At 36.6% G+C, this 13,359-nt stretch overlaps 1 protein-coding gene across 2 annotated transcripts in view; it reads left to right on the top strand.

Annotated features, from left to right (window-relative positions):
- The window catches only part of dpp6b (dipeptidyl-peptidase 6b), a 125,021-nt gene that overhangs the window by 22,328 nt on the left and 89,334 nt on the right, over window positions 1–13,359 (top strand). The window contains exon 1 of one of the 2 annotated variants that reach the window (XM_052611194.1): window positions 5,850–6,475. The exons of the other annotated variant lie outside the window; for it this stretch is intronic. Within the exon in view, the coding sequence (XP_052467154.1) occupies window positions 6,284–6,475 (192 nt within the window). The 5' untranslated portion in view covers window positions 5,850–6,283. Of the gene's footprint in view, window positions 1–5,849; window positions 6,476–13,359 lie in introns of those variants that run through there. 2 annotated transcript variants of the gene reach the window in all.

Genomic DNA, 13,359 nt, shown 5'->3' with positions numbered 1-13,359 from the left:
TTATTAGGAGGACAATATTTGGAAGAGATACGATTATTTGAAAATAATCTGAGGGTGCAAAAAAATCGAAATACTGAGAAAATCACCTTTAAAGTTGTCCAGATGAAGTTCTTAGCAATGCATATTACTAATCAAAAATTAAGTTTAGATATTTTTATGGTAGGAAATGTACAACATTTCTTAATGGAAAATGATCTTTACTTATTATCGTAATGATTTTTGGCATAAAAGAAAAGTCTATACTTTTCCAAATCCATACAATGTTTTTTGGTTATTGCTACAAATATACCCCAGATACTTAAGACTGCTTTTGTGCTCCAGGGTTATACATAGTTTACAGTATAAGCAATGGTAGAAATATATACTGTATTCTGAAAATATTCTACATTCACATCTACAATTTAGTGTCTTTAATTCCTTTAATCAAGAGGAAACTCATGTTTTCAAAATTATAGATTTTTCGATACTTGGCGACAGAAAATCTTTATAATAGAATGATGCCAAAAATACATTATCTTATAATATTTCTACATGCTATGTTTTATAGCAATGCATTATAAATTATCTTTATTCTTCTGAAAATACTGGAGATGGCTTGAAGAACAGATAAACCATAGATTGTTGTGTGTTTATTGTCTTCATGTTTGATCAGCATTTGTATCTTCTTCCTTCCTTTTTTTTTCAGCGATAACTGGATGCCTTTATCAAAAATGGTATTGAATATCAATATTTTTCAAGGTACTATTATAACGAAGTTATAAATGTCAGTATTGAGTCAACACTAGAGGAAACCAATGCCAACACAGATAGAACTTGTAAACTCAATACAGAAAGGTCTCAGATTCAGGAAGGACTCGATCTGGGGATCTTCTTGCTGTGAGACAACATTGCTATCCACTGAGCCACTATGAGAAAAAAAGAGAATCTGAATTCATATAAATGAGCATATCCTTAAATGGATGCATTATTAACGACGCACTGACAAACAGAGAGATGAATCCCACCCTCCTTCAGCTCTCTTTGTTATTTCTTTGGATTTGAAATGTATTTCTGCTTATTCAGCACTTGTCCATTACAGTCAATGAGGCAGCAAATTGAGATACAGCCCTAGTCCTAGACGAGATGTTTCTCTGTCATCCTGTGAGTCAGGCTGATATTGCTCTGAGTATATGTGGAGCGTCCTGACAGATTACTCTATTGATCTTCAGGTCTGCTGGACGCTTCACAAAGAGAGAAGCTGTTTTAAACACAGTTGAAAGCTTCACAAACAACAAACTCATCAAATATCAAGCAGTTTACACATGAGCAAACCTTTACAGTTGTCTGTCCTAAACACTTGTGTGTTTTAGAGAACTGTCAGTGGACCATTATTATTGTGCTGTGCATTCAAAACTCTTTTTTTTCCATTAAAGTTCAATGCACTGTTTATAAAGCAAAACGAAATGATGTTGTGTTTTTGACATGCCACTCAAATATACAGTATTGTTCAAAATAATAGCAGTACAATGTGACTAACCAGAATAATCAAGGTTTTTCGTATATTTTTTTATTGCTACGTGGCAAACAAGTTACCAGTAGGTTCAGTAGATTCTCAGAAAACAAATGAGACCCAGCATTCATGATATGCACGCTCTTAAGGCTGTGCAATTGGGCAATTAGTTGAAAGGGGTGTGTTCAAAAAAATAGCAGTGTGGCATTCAATCACTGAGGTCATCAATTTTGTGAAGAAACAGGTGTGAATCAGGTGGCCCCTATTTAAGGATGAAGCCAACACTTGTTGAACATGCATTTGAAAGCTGAGGAAAATGGGTCGTTCAAGACATTGTTCAGAAGAACAGCGTACTTTGATTACAAAGTTGATCAGAGAGGGGAAAACCTATAAAGAGGTGCAAAAAATGATAGGCTGTTCAGCTAAAATGATCTCCAATGCCTTAAAATGGAGACCAAAATCAGAGAGACGTGGAAGAAAACGGAAGACGACCATCAAAATGGATAGAAGAATAACCAGAATGGCAAAGGCTCAGCCAATGATCACCTCCAGGATGATCAAAGACAGTCTGGAGTTACCTGTAAGTACTGTGACAGTTAGAAGACGTCTGTGTGAAGCTAATCTATTTTCAAGAATCCCCCGCAAAGTCCCTCTGTTAAAAAAAAGGCATGTGCAGAAGAGGTTACAATTTGCCAAAGAACACATCAACTGGCCTAAAGAGAAATGGAGGAACATTTTGTGGACTGATGAGAGTAAAATTGTTCTTTTTGGGTCCAAGGGCCACAGGCAGTTTGTGAGACGACCCCCAAACTCTGAATTCAAGCCACAGTACACAGTGAAGACAGTGAAGCATGGAGGTGCAAGCATCATGATATGGGCATGTTTCTCCTACTATGGTGTTGGGCCTATTTATCGCATACCAGGGATCATGGATCAGTTTGCATATGTTAAAATACTTGAAGAGGTCATGTTGCCCTATGCTGAAGAGGACATGCCCTTGAAATGGTTGTTTCAACAAGACAATGACCCAAAACACACTAGTAAACGGGCAAAGTCTTGGTTCCAAACCAACAAAATTAATGTTATGGAGTGGCCAGCCCAATCTCCAGACCTTAATCCAATTGAGAACTTGTGGGGTGATATCAAAAATGCTGTTTCTGAAGCAAAACCAAGAAATGTGAATGAATTGTGGAATGTTGTTAAAGAATCATGGAGTGGAATAACAGCTGAGAGGTGCCACAAGTTGGTTGACTCCATGCCACACAGATGTCAAGCAGTTTTAAAAAACTGTGGTCATACAACTAAATATTAGTTTAGTGATTCACAGGATTGCTAAATCCCAGAAAAAAAAATGTTTGTACAAAATAGTTTTGAGTTTGTACAGTCAAAGGTAGACACTGCTATTTTTTTGAACACACCCCTTTCAACTAATTGCCCAATTGCACAGCCTTAAGAGCGTGCATATCATGAATGCTGGGTCTTGTTTGTTTTCTGACAATCTACTGAACCTACTGGTAACTTGTTTGCCACGTAGCAATAAAAAATATACTAAAAACCTTGATTATTCTGGTTAGTCACATTGTACTGCTATTATTTTGAACAATACTGTAGGCTTTGTGCCATAAAGATGCTCTGATAGTTGAAGTACTGTAGTTCAGCTGCATTCACCAGTGTCATATCAGCGTAATCAAGCCCTGGATGTATTAAATATTGATGCACGATTGTTTGATAAGGATTTTATGCTGTAAATGATCTTGGATCTTATTAGGGTCACCTGTGATTGATTGGTATCTCTATGGTTTATTTGCATTTTGATATACACACTAAAGCAGAAATGTATCACTGTTTGTTACACACAGCCTTAAGGATATTCTCATGCACCTGTTTTGTATTTAGATATTTACTGTAAAGATAACTACAAATGATTAATAGACCTGTCTCATTATTCACGGCCAAAAATGATATTAAGATTGATGCTCAAATTGATCAAAATAATATAATATAAATATAAACAAAGTATTAGTGATGTAAACATGTTGATGGCTTTTCTTTATGGCTTTAAACCTGTGTCAGGTCTTGAGATTTAGTTTCTTTTGCGATGCGGTCATATTGATCTGCGCAACATACAGAAATGTATTTTTAAAGTCCTTTTTTATGATGTTATGTTGAGGATGCTGCAGAGGACTGAGAGACAGAATCTCTCATTGCAATCAATTTTACTCCTTATTCATGGTTTTTATGCTAAAACGAGAGTGCATTTCAATTTTTCTTCACAAATTTTTACTGCTGTTTGGCGCTTGTGAGAGTGGTGCATATAAACCTGGTAATTTCTCAAAGATGAAAGTAATAAAAAAATATTGAAACTTGATTTAGCAAGATAAGATGGAAATGTAAAAATCATTTAACAACTTTGCATACAGCCCTATTTACTTCAACATGACTTCTGGGTTAATGTGGTAGTTTGAAGAGGTTGGGTAATGCAGACACTACTTTGGCAGTCAGCATCCCTTGAGGTCAGGTTTAAGAGTTTATCATCGAGAAGCTGTGATTAAGGTATATCCATGATAGCAGCCTCTGTATTTTTTCTCATTTAAATCAATTAAACCTGAACACCTTGTAGCACTGCGTTCATGAATAATGCAGGCCACAAGTTATTTGACCTCCAGCACCTCTGTTTTGAGTAAGCACACTTCAGCTGACTGGCTGCCGCTGCAGTAAAAGGGGAATTAATTTATTCTTACACACTATTTAATTCCCTGTGCTTTCTAGAGATATTTGGGATACAGTCTAGACAAGAGTTGGAGAATGTATTTGAGTGTGTGTGTAAAGTGGTCTAAACATGCTGTTAGTTATTGTATGATGTACAGATTTTAGCATTTAAGGAGCAGCATGCAGTTATTCTGAAAACATGCAGAATTCTATAAATTTCCTACATTCGGTTAAAGGAAAAAAACATTGGACTTAAGCATAGAATTTCTACTTATTTACTTATTTATTTTTTTGTATAGTCAGTAACTTTAAAAAATAAATGCAAAAACACATTAGCTTTTCCTGGTATTGCTTTTTTTTTTTTTTTTTTTACAGTATTTTCATGTGTTCGATTGGCAGTGCTTTTTTAAAAGAAAACAATTTTTTTTGCAGATTATGTGCAATGTTAATTTTGCTGCAATATATATATATATATATATATATATATATATATATATATATATATATATATATATATATATATATATATATATATATATATATGATAAATGTAATTTATATAATCTTGTTTCTGTTGCCCCTCTGTGGTCCTCATGCAGATGCAGTTTCGATAGTCCTGATAAAATAACAATGGGTTATTCCTATTATGCAATACAAAACCCCATCATGTATGCATTAATATAAAAAGTGAACATATGGGGTGAATTTTAAATAATCTCACTACTTTGTTTTGAGCAGGTCCCTGCGCTCTCAGACTCAACCAGTTTTCTTGGAAATACTTTACTATTTGATAATAAATACTATTTGATAATAATTAACAAAAGCCTTTGTGACCTTATAGCAAATTTAGCAATGGATTTAATTAATTGTTGAATTGCTGATGTTTTGTGGTATTCATTTGTTTGAATCATGTAAGATACAATGGGTGTTATGCGCAACAAACTTAATATAAATATGAAGTATCAGGACTGACACAGTTTGTGGTTTGTAGGCTACATTAAATGCCTTAACTAACATATTGCTTAAACTGAAAGGTTTTCCATATTTTAAACAATCTCTGATTTTAATTCTCTCTCTTTTTTTCAGCTATATTAAACTGTTTAAATACTAGGACTAAGTTACTAGAACGTTAATTGCGCTATTATTGTGTTACGTTAATTGTGCTAATTGTATCAGGATATTTGGCGGGAAATTAGTCTCACATTAAGGGTTAAGTTGATGTGTAGGAGTTAATGTGCTGAATGCGTGACTTAGATTTATAAATATTAAATTTCTGAACAATTACTCGATTTCCGATCGATTTTATTAATTAATATCAAGTCTTATGGTGGTTTAATGTAAAGTATTAATGTACTAACGCAGTCTGGGCTGTTGTATTTCCTTTCACCACAGTGTGGCACTCAAGCACTGTGCATATGACCTTTCCAGCATTGTTTAGAAGTAAAGGAGAAAGGTTATTGCTAAATATATTGAACATTTGTCAAAATCCGTCAATTGATGGGATGATTCAGACAGAGTCTAATGTTTCGGTCGGCGAAATTGCTCTTTATTTTAGTGAATGTGACATTTGAGAGATACTAGTGGTGTGTGTATACTTCAGATAGAAAGTATCCTGTCAGTGGTCAGGTCACTTCTCATGCAGAACATGTCTCATCCACACACACACACACACACACACACAGCTCTGTGTAAAGCCCTCTCCTCATTCTCTGAAACGCACTGAGATGTTGTAAGCTCTGTTTGTTAAATCCGTGACAGAGTGCAGTTCACTACAGGCTGCTGTGTAGACGCTTTTCTGCAGGAGGGCTGTAGAGGAAACAACGTGCTCTGAATGCAGAGCAGACTTTCTGTAGTGCCACCCGAGCTCCAGTCAAAGCCATAAAACTGAGAAAATACTCCAACGGAGCGCATCACAGATTCACTTCAACTAGAGGCTTCGTCTTCCTGCCTTTATTCGGAGGACATCAGGCTCTGGGCTATTCAAGAAGAAGAGCGCGAGAGGGACATTAAAATAAAACACACCCGAGGAGAGCAGCTGAGGAGAGATTCCGCGCTTTGAGATGCTTTAGTGGTTTCACCGGACCCATGGCTTCGATTTACCAGAGATTCACAGGGAAGATTAACACCAACAATTCTTTCCCCCATCCACCTGAAGCCAGTCGTCTCCTGGGTGGACAGGCTTCCGAGGATGAGAATAAGGCTGGGAAGAGTCCTCATCACCCCTCATCCCGAGCTCCGGCTCAGCACCGCAAGAGAAACGCCTGCGAGGAGGAAGACGTAAGAGAGCGAGCGCTTTTCATTTCTTTACACGGCTGCTGTGTTTTAAATAGAACTCGATGTTTTTTTTACGTTTGTGTTTTTATTATTTTATAGTGTGTGCATATGTTTTTTTCCTTTTAACGAACAATGAAGCAGAAGTAAAAGTTGTTGCATTTCGAAGGTTAAGGGATTATTGTTGGTCGTGTAGCGCACTGAGCGGTTTGTATTTATTTATTTAACTAAAGCGTCTGTCACACGTTATTCTCACGGATTTGACCTTCTAAGAGAAGAATGACGTCACAGCCATCTGATGATGCGTCACAAATCGTCAACCTGTGCTATCAGGTGTTGCTAATATTAGTTAACTTTAGTTAACATAACTACTTTAGTTTGAACAAATTCACACACACACACACATATTATATATCTATGTATGAAAAGACTCGCTTATCTACCCCATGGTGCTGTCACATCAGTGTATTTTAGTAGTAGATTTAGCATATCTTAAAGACTAAAAGCATGATATCTTTGTGTCTGTAGGGAATAGCGTTCTTGGCTAATGGATGATGTGTTCACTTTTCGTCATTGAACCTGTCTAGACAAATGGTTCATGCTTTACAGGGTCAAGACAGCAGAAGGTTACGACTCTAAAGGGTGCTTACTGTAAAATCATCTAGACCTCTGGTTATATTATAAAGAATTCATTTTATTCAGAACCACAGCATCTTTCTGGAATTGTTTTGCTGTGTTTAGCCGTGGACAGTCTATCAGTGCAAGTTGATTGTGCTGAATAATTAATGATGGGACAGTGACAATCAGCAGACGGGGATCTCAATCAGTCCCCCTTGATTTTGATCCCTGTTGTGTTTGGCAAGTAACAGATTTTGTGGATAAATCCATGAGAAAGTTTGGTCCACTTTAAAAAAAAAAATCTTCTAAAGTTATAAGTTATTTATAAAGTTATTTTTTTTTTCAGTGTATATTTAACAGTCAGCATACAGAATCCATACTACCCTTTTAATATTGTGACTCGGACATCCTTTATTATGAGCTAATACAGCTACACTTATAGAATAGACACTGAATTATTTTGTTAGCCTGGATCGAAATGCATATGAAAAATTGATAGAGCTTTGTTGTAGTCAGACAGAAGAGTGTATTATATATATATATTTACACCAATAATTATAAAACCTTTTGGAGTAAATTTTGATCTCTAACATCAGCTCTTTGCTGCTTTTATGATCCCGTTACATCATTACAAAGACAAGAAACAATGAGCACTCATGCACTTTACAACATAACAAGCCACCTTCACCAATACTAATAATTGTTTGTTGTAATGATACACATCTTTAACGTGATACCTCATCTTTTCTACATTTTTGGCTTTCTGTCCACACTGAAAACACACTTTTTTCCAACCAAACTTTTTTTTTCATGTGACATATTGTAGAAGTAGATGTCTGTGTTTATGCTGGTATGTGCCTGTTATGCCCTGTACACTTTTACTGCGCTGTAAAAAATACCTTTGTACAATCTACTTTCCTGCAAAGATGACAGAAAATGTTGTCCAGTGGAAAAACATGAGGCAATTGCGTTTTAGACCATACATCAAATGCTAATCTTTTGTGATACACCAGTTAGTGCAACACCAAAGATACTTTGCTTATAAAATGATCTTGGCAGGCAAATAGCATGAAAACTTTATTATGTCTGTCCTCCCTGTATCATCTCATTGAGCTTTTATTAAATTATACACATACACAGTCAGATGATTTTAGTGCTTTCTGATGTTTTAGTGTGGATGAGAAACTTTTGGGAAATGCTAATGTTGTTAGCAAGCATTTTGAAATAAAAAAGTCTTTTTTTAACAACGGTAGATATCACCATAGTACAAATCATAGGTGTTGGTTTATGTTTCTGCCAGTGGGTGCCCAACCTCCATACACCCAGTGTTACACACACCTTGCAGATGCAAATGGGATAAATATGTGTTTGTTTGTCTATTTACGTAATAACGTTGACTGACCACATCATGTTGTTTGTTACCTATCAGAGCTCTTCAAACTGAAGGTTTGCATCAGAATCCATTCAGCATATAAGTTTTTTTTGTTTTGTTTTCTACAGTGTGAAGTGTATTTTTTTAATGTTAAGAAATACTTTCTCCATCTATGAGTCCATCTAAGACTGATTTCCCAGGAAGATGTAAACGCATCGACTCTGAAAAACTCGTTATTAAGAATGATTGTGTTCTCTTTCCTAATAGTGGTTAAATATGCAGCTAGCTAATTAGATGGTTAGACTCTCCATTGACTTCCTGATCTATACAGGCTGTCAAAGTATAAAATATCACTCCAGGTTTTTCATCGTGTAATCCTGCGCTCTCTTTGGCAGGGCTGTGAGGCAGTACAGTGACCTTAATTAATCAGCCATAGGTGGCTGACTCAGAATAGAGTGACATTCAAAAGGACAGGGGCCTGTGGATATGTTTCCTTTCACGAAGAGAAGCATATTGGCTTTCTCTGTATGCTCCAGCAATCGGGAGGCAGTCAAATAACCTGGCTTTGCCTTGTGTCACAGTTCACAATGTGTGACAGGCTGGATAAGATCAAGCAGGCTGCCTGAAGACACGGGGTTGAGAATTACTAATCGTGACTTGCATGTTTTGCTTGCCGTCTCGTCACGTGAGCCTCAGGACACAGTGAGAGCTGCTGCTCTTTGTACGCTAACTAAGCCACACGATTAAGGACATTTGAGTAGGTCAGTCAACACCATCTTTTTAATTATCTCTCCACACACCAGTGAAAATGATAGCGCCTGTGTGGAAATGTCACACTCGATTGTAGGCTTACTGCTCTATTATGAGGATTGCAAACATAGCTTTATAGCACTAATGGCATGTAAATGAGTAACACACACGATTGCATGGCCCGTTCATGATGCTTTAGCGTAAACACTTCGTCAAGCAGATCATGAAAAACATGCATGGTGAAAATCTTGCACAATAAAGATGAACTTATCCAAAAAAGCTTTTATGTATTCACTATCTGGCCAGATGTGCTTATCTCTGTGTTTAGATCCATTCCCAGAAATGAATCTACATCCTAATCTGGTGGTTAGGTCACATGTCTCAGGAGCATATTGAGGTCATCCAAACATTGTAACATGTGTCATTTCACTACAAATCCTGAGATAAAGTCTCTTATAGGAGATTTAGCAATTGTCAAATATGGTAGTATGAAGAAAAAGTGTCATAAAGTAAACTTTTAGCTCGACTGACTTTTATTACTACCCATACATTCTGACTTAGATCTTGCAATTTTGAGTTTATATCTTTTATTTCTGACATTTTCTCAAAACCGAAATATAAACTGGCAATTTTGACATTTTTCTCACAATAGAGATTATGTCTCACAATTCTCTCTTTTTCTCTCTCTCGTGGCGTGTTGAGTGAAAGTGAAGTACAGTATATGGTAAAAAATATTTTTAATGGACTATTGCAGTATTTATTATATATTGTTTAGTAATTTGCCCTTGTAATTATTAATCAAATAAATGGAGAAAATCAAGGCCCGTCCTACATATTTTCTCACTGGGAAGTGTTTATTCAGATTTCCAACACAACAGGCAAGGAATGACAATTGCAGTTGTATGCTGACTTTAATTATTTCTTTTTTATTTGTTGTGTTTTATAATTTATTAAAAACAGTTGTGCAAAGAATTGCAAAAAGGTGTACACATCCAAAAAAGTGTTCAGGTGCAGGACAAATAAATGAAAACAAATAATAAACAAAACAAAAATAAATAAATACATATTGTGTCTGATGAAGAACTGATAACAGACAAAAATAAAATGTCACATGGTGAAAGCAAACATTTGAATTTAAAACCTAGATGTAGAGACACATTCATAAACTGAGCATGAGAGGTCAAAAGATGAAGAAGACAGTGACATTTTAGCATGAAAATTTAAAGTAAGTGACTGTGTTAGTTGCTCATGGTTAACACATTTGAGAGTTTTCTTATGTTTCCTACTTTGATAACGGCAGAGCAGATTGTTAATGTTGAAACACGTTTTGTATCCAAGCGGCTAAGTGTGAGAGACATATCACTGAGACAAATGCAGCTGTCTCCCACAGGGCTCGCTCATCTAAGTGCTTGAGTACATAAATGTTATTCTTAGCCCTCCACGTTCTCATTCACGAGGACTTGATTTAGACATGTGTCTCACTATATACGTAAAGTTAGAGACAATGGTAACAAAGCTGGTTTTCGTCATCAATGATGGTTTCGCAGCTTTCTGCTTCACACCACACGTGGATCGCTGTGAATCCTTCAAGTGTATGTCACTTCCAAACATCGGCCAACGCAAACGCCTGGACTGATTTCATGAGATGAACAGTCTGACTTCTTGTCAGAGTTGAATAGAAGTTAAAAATAGACTGCAGCTGAACGCATTTGAAACTTTAAGCCTGAATAATAATCTCGTCATGTGTAGGAAATTGACTTTGAGTAAGTGTGGAGAGGAAGTTGATTGGAAAGACTTGTTTGAAATGCGACCGCGTGAAATGCATCATCCGAACAGATGGCGGGCAACAGTGATGCAGGCCTGTCATATTAAGCCCCAGCTGTCATGGTGAGCAGTACACTTCAGTTTTAATGTGCAAACACTCCCCACTGACAAAACACACGCAAACATCTAGTACTGTTACAGTTTGCACAGCCATAGCTTTCCAGATAACGGCATAATAATCTGCCTTGACATAGTAGTTCCTGCTTTGTTATTTTGCATTTCTCCTTATTTTATCTCTTTGATTGTTGCCAGATAACTTTAGCTGAACATTCATGACGTGCAGAACCTCTTGGCAGGTTTTTCTGCACTCACAGATTCCATGTACACTGGCCTCTTGGTGACCCATGAGCTCTAAAAATACAGACAACAACATTGTCAAAATTTTTTTTTTTTGGAAACTGAAGTGATATGTTCTTATTGGTATGTATTTTGCATGTCGCGAAAAAGTGCCCCAGGTGTGTTTTTGCCATGAGACCAGGTAGATATTAATATTTGTAGTTGAAAGCATTGTATAAACACTCTTCAAAAATGCTATATTTAATAATAGGGTTAATAGGGTTAGGAATTTATCACAAGGATTCTGCTTTTACCCAAAATATTTTAACTTGTTCCCAAAAGTTTACAGATTCTAGTTTGCCTAAAAGTGGAAAATCTGTCAATATTTATTCACCCTCTGTCTTTCTTCTTTTTTGAGAAATATGTGGGTTTTTTTTGTTGCCGTACAATGAAAGTGGTCACCAAAACTGTTACCCACAATCTTCAAAATATCTTTTGTATTCTGCAGAAGAAAGACATTTTGATCGATTACAATTGATTGATTAGGATTCTTTACATTTGTAAAGACAGTAATTACAAATTGAAATTCCCAGAAGAAGCCAAAACTAGAAACAATCAACAGCAGAGGTGTTTTGGTCCTAAATGATTCAGTCTGTTTGATTGAATCAGTTGAGTGAATGATTCAACGAGTTGCTGAATTGAGAACTTCATACTACCACACTACATTTCTCGACCAATCAAATTTGAGTATCACAATTAACCGCTGTATTGATAGAATACACACAATAGAATATTACAGAATATCAAATGCTATTTTTTACTCTAATCTAAAAAGGTATTTTGAATTACCAAAAATGAACTAACACACTACATCCACTTAACAGTGAATTCAGCCGAAAGCACAATTGTGATGGTCTTATACATAATCTTCAAGTTTATTTTTTAAGCTACTGTATAAACTGACCTCAATCATCTTTTGAGAATGGATGAGCTTGTAGTTATATGTTACCTACAAGAACTCCTCTGAGTGCAAGCGCAATAAACAATGTATTTTGAGGTCTCAGTTGAAGACAGCATAATAGCTAAACTAATACACATTGTTTTCCAGCTCTGCTTACAGACATTTGCTGTTCACTCCACCACAATCAAATAAATGCAGTGGATCTGGCTGTATTTGAATGTCTGTTCTTTTCCCCATCTGCCTATCAAATCAGTCTGAAGTGACTCAAAGGTCAGCTGCTTTGTGCCGTAATGGCTTCTAGGCTCTGCTACAAAAGCTGCTCCCTCTTCCCGCCGCTGGTCCTCCACCTCAACACTGCCATGGATTCTAAAAATGAAAAGGGTGCGGCTGAAAATGCATGTCGCCTCCTTTTTTTCAAAACCTTTGCATGGATTACCATCTGCATATAGATGATGTTTAGCTTCACAAAACCAGCTAAAGTGTCAACTATGATATCACATCACTTCTGGATAGTTTGAGAATATTAAACTGCTTTTTGATCAATAATAAAATGGCATAAGAATTGTGATAATTTAGCACCACTGGGTGAGAAAATTTGTTAATTGTGGGCATAAATAATTTGAGATGTTTTCACAGACGTGTGTGTGTGTGTGTGTGTGTGTGTGTGAAGGTGACATGCGCTCTCTACATTCACACATCATGACTCTTTAGGTCTATAAGGGCTTGCTGTCACCAAGCATTGATCTGTTTTCTCTGCCAAGCTTCTCTCGAACCGCCCGCCGGCCCCAGAGCCTCTCAACAGGCCATCAGTCAGCTCTCTGTCCCGCCCATGGCTGCGTCCTCAGCCTGTCTAATTCCTGCCACGCCTCTGGGATGTGTTGGCAGGCCGTCAATAATGAAGAAAGTCTCTCCTCCTTCAGCCAGCCCATCGCAGAGCTGAGGAACATGAGCTGTGGAATACATTTACATCTGAAAGCGTTTAGCCTGAGATAATAAGTGCTAAATTCTCTGTAAAACATGCCTGTCCATCACATGTGACTGCACGATAATGAGGGCACTTTATCACAGTCAGAACTGAAAAGATGCAGA

The sequence above is a fragment of the Carassius gibelio genome, chromosome A2 (assembly GCF_023724105.1).
Source record: "Carassius gibelio isolate Cgi1373 ecotype wild population from Czech Republic chromosome A2, carGib1.2-hapl.c, whole genome shotgun sequence".
Lineage (NCBI taxonomy): Eukaryota > Metazoa > Chordata > Actinopteri > Cypriniformes > Cyprinidae > Carassius > Carassius gibelio.
This window is presented reverse-complemented; position numbering and strand designations above follow the sequence as displayed.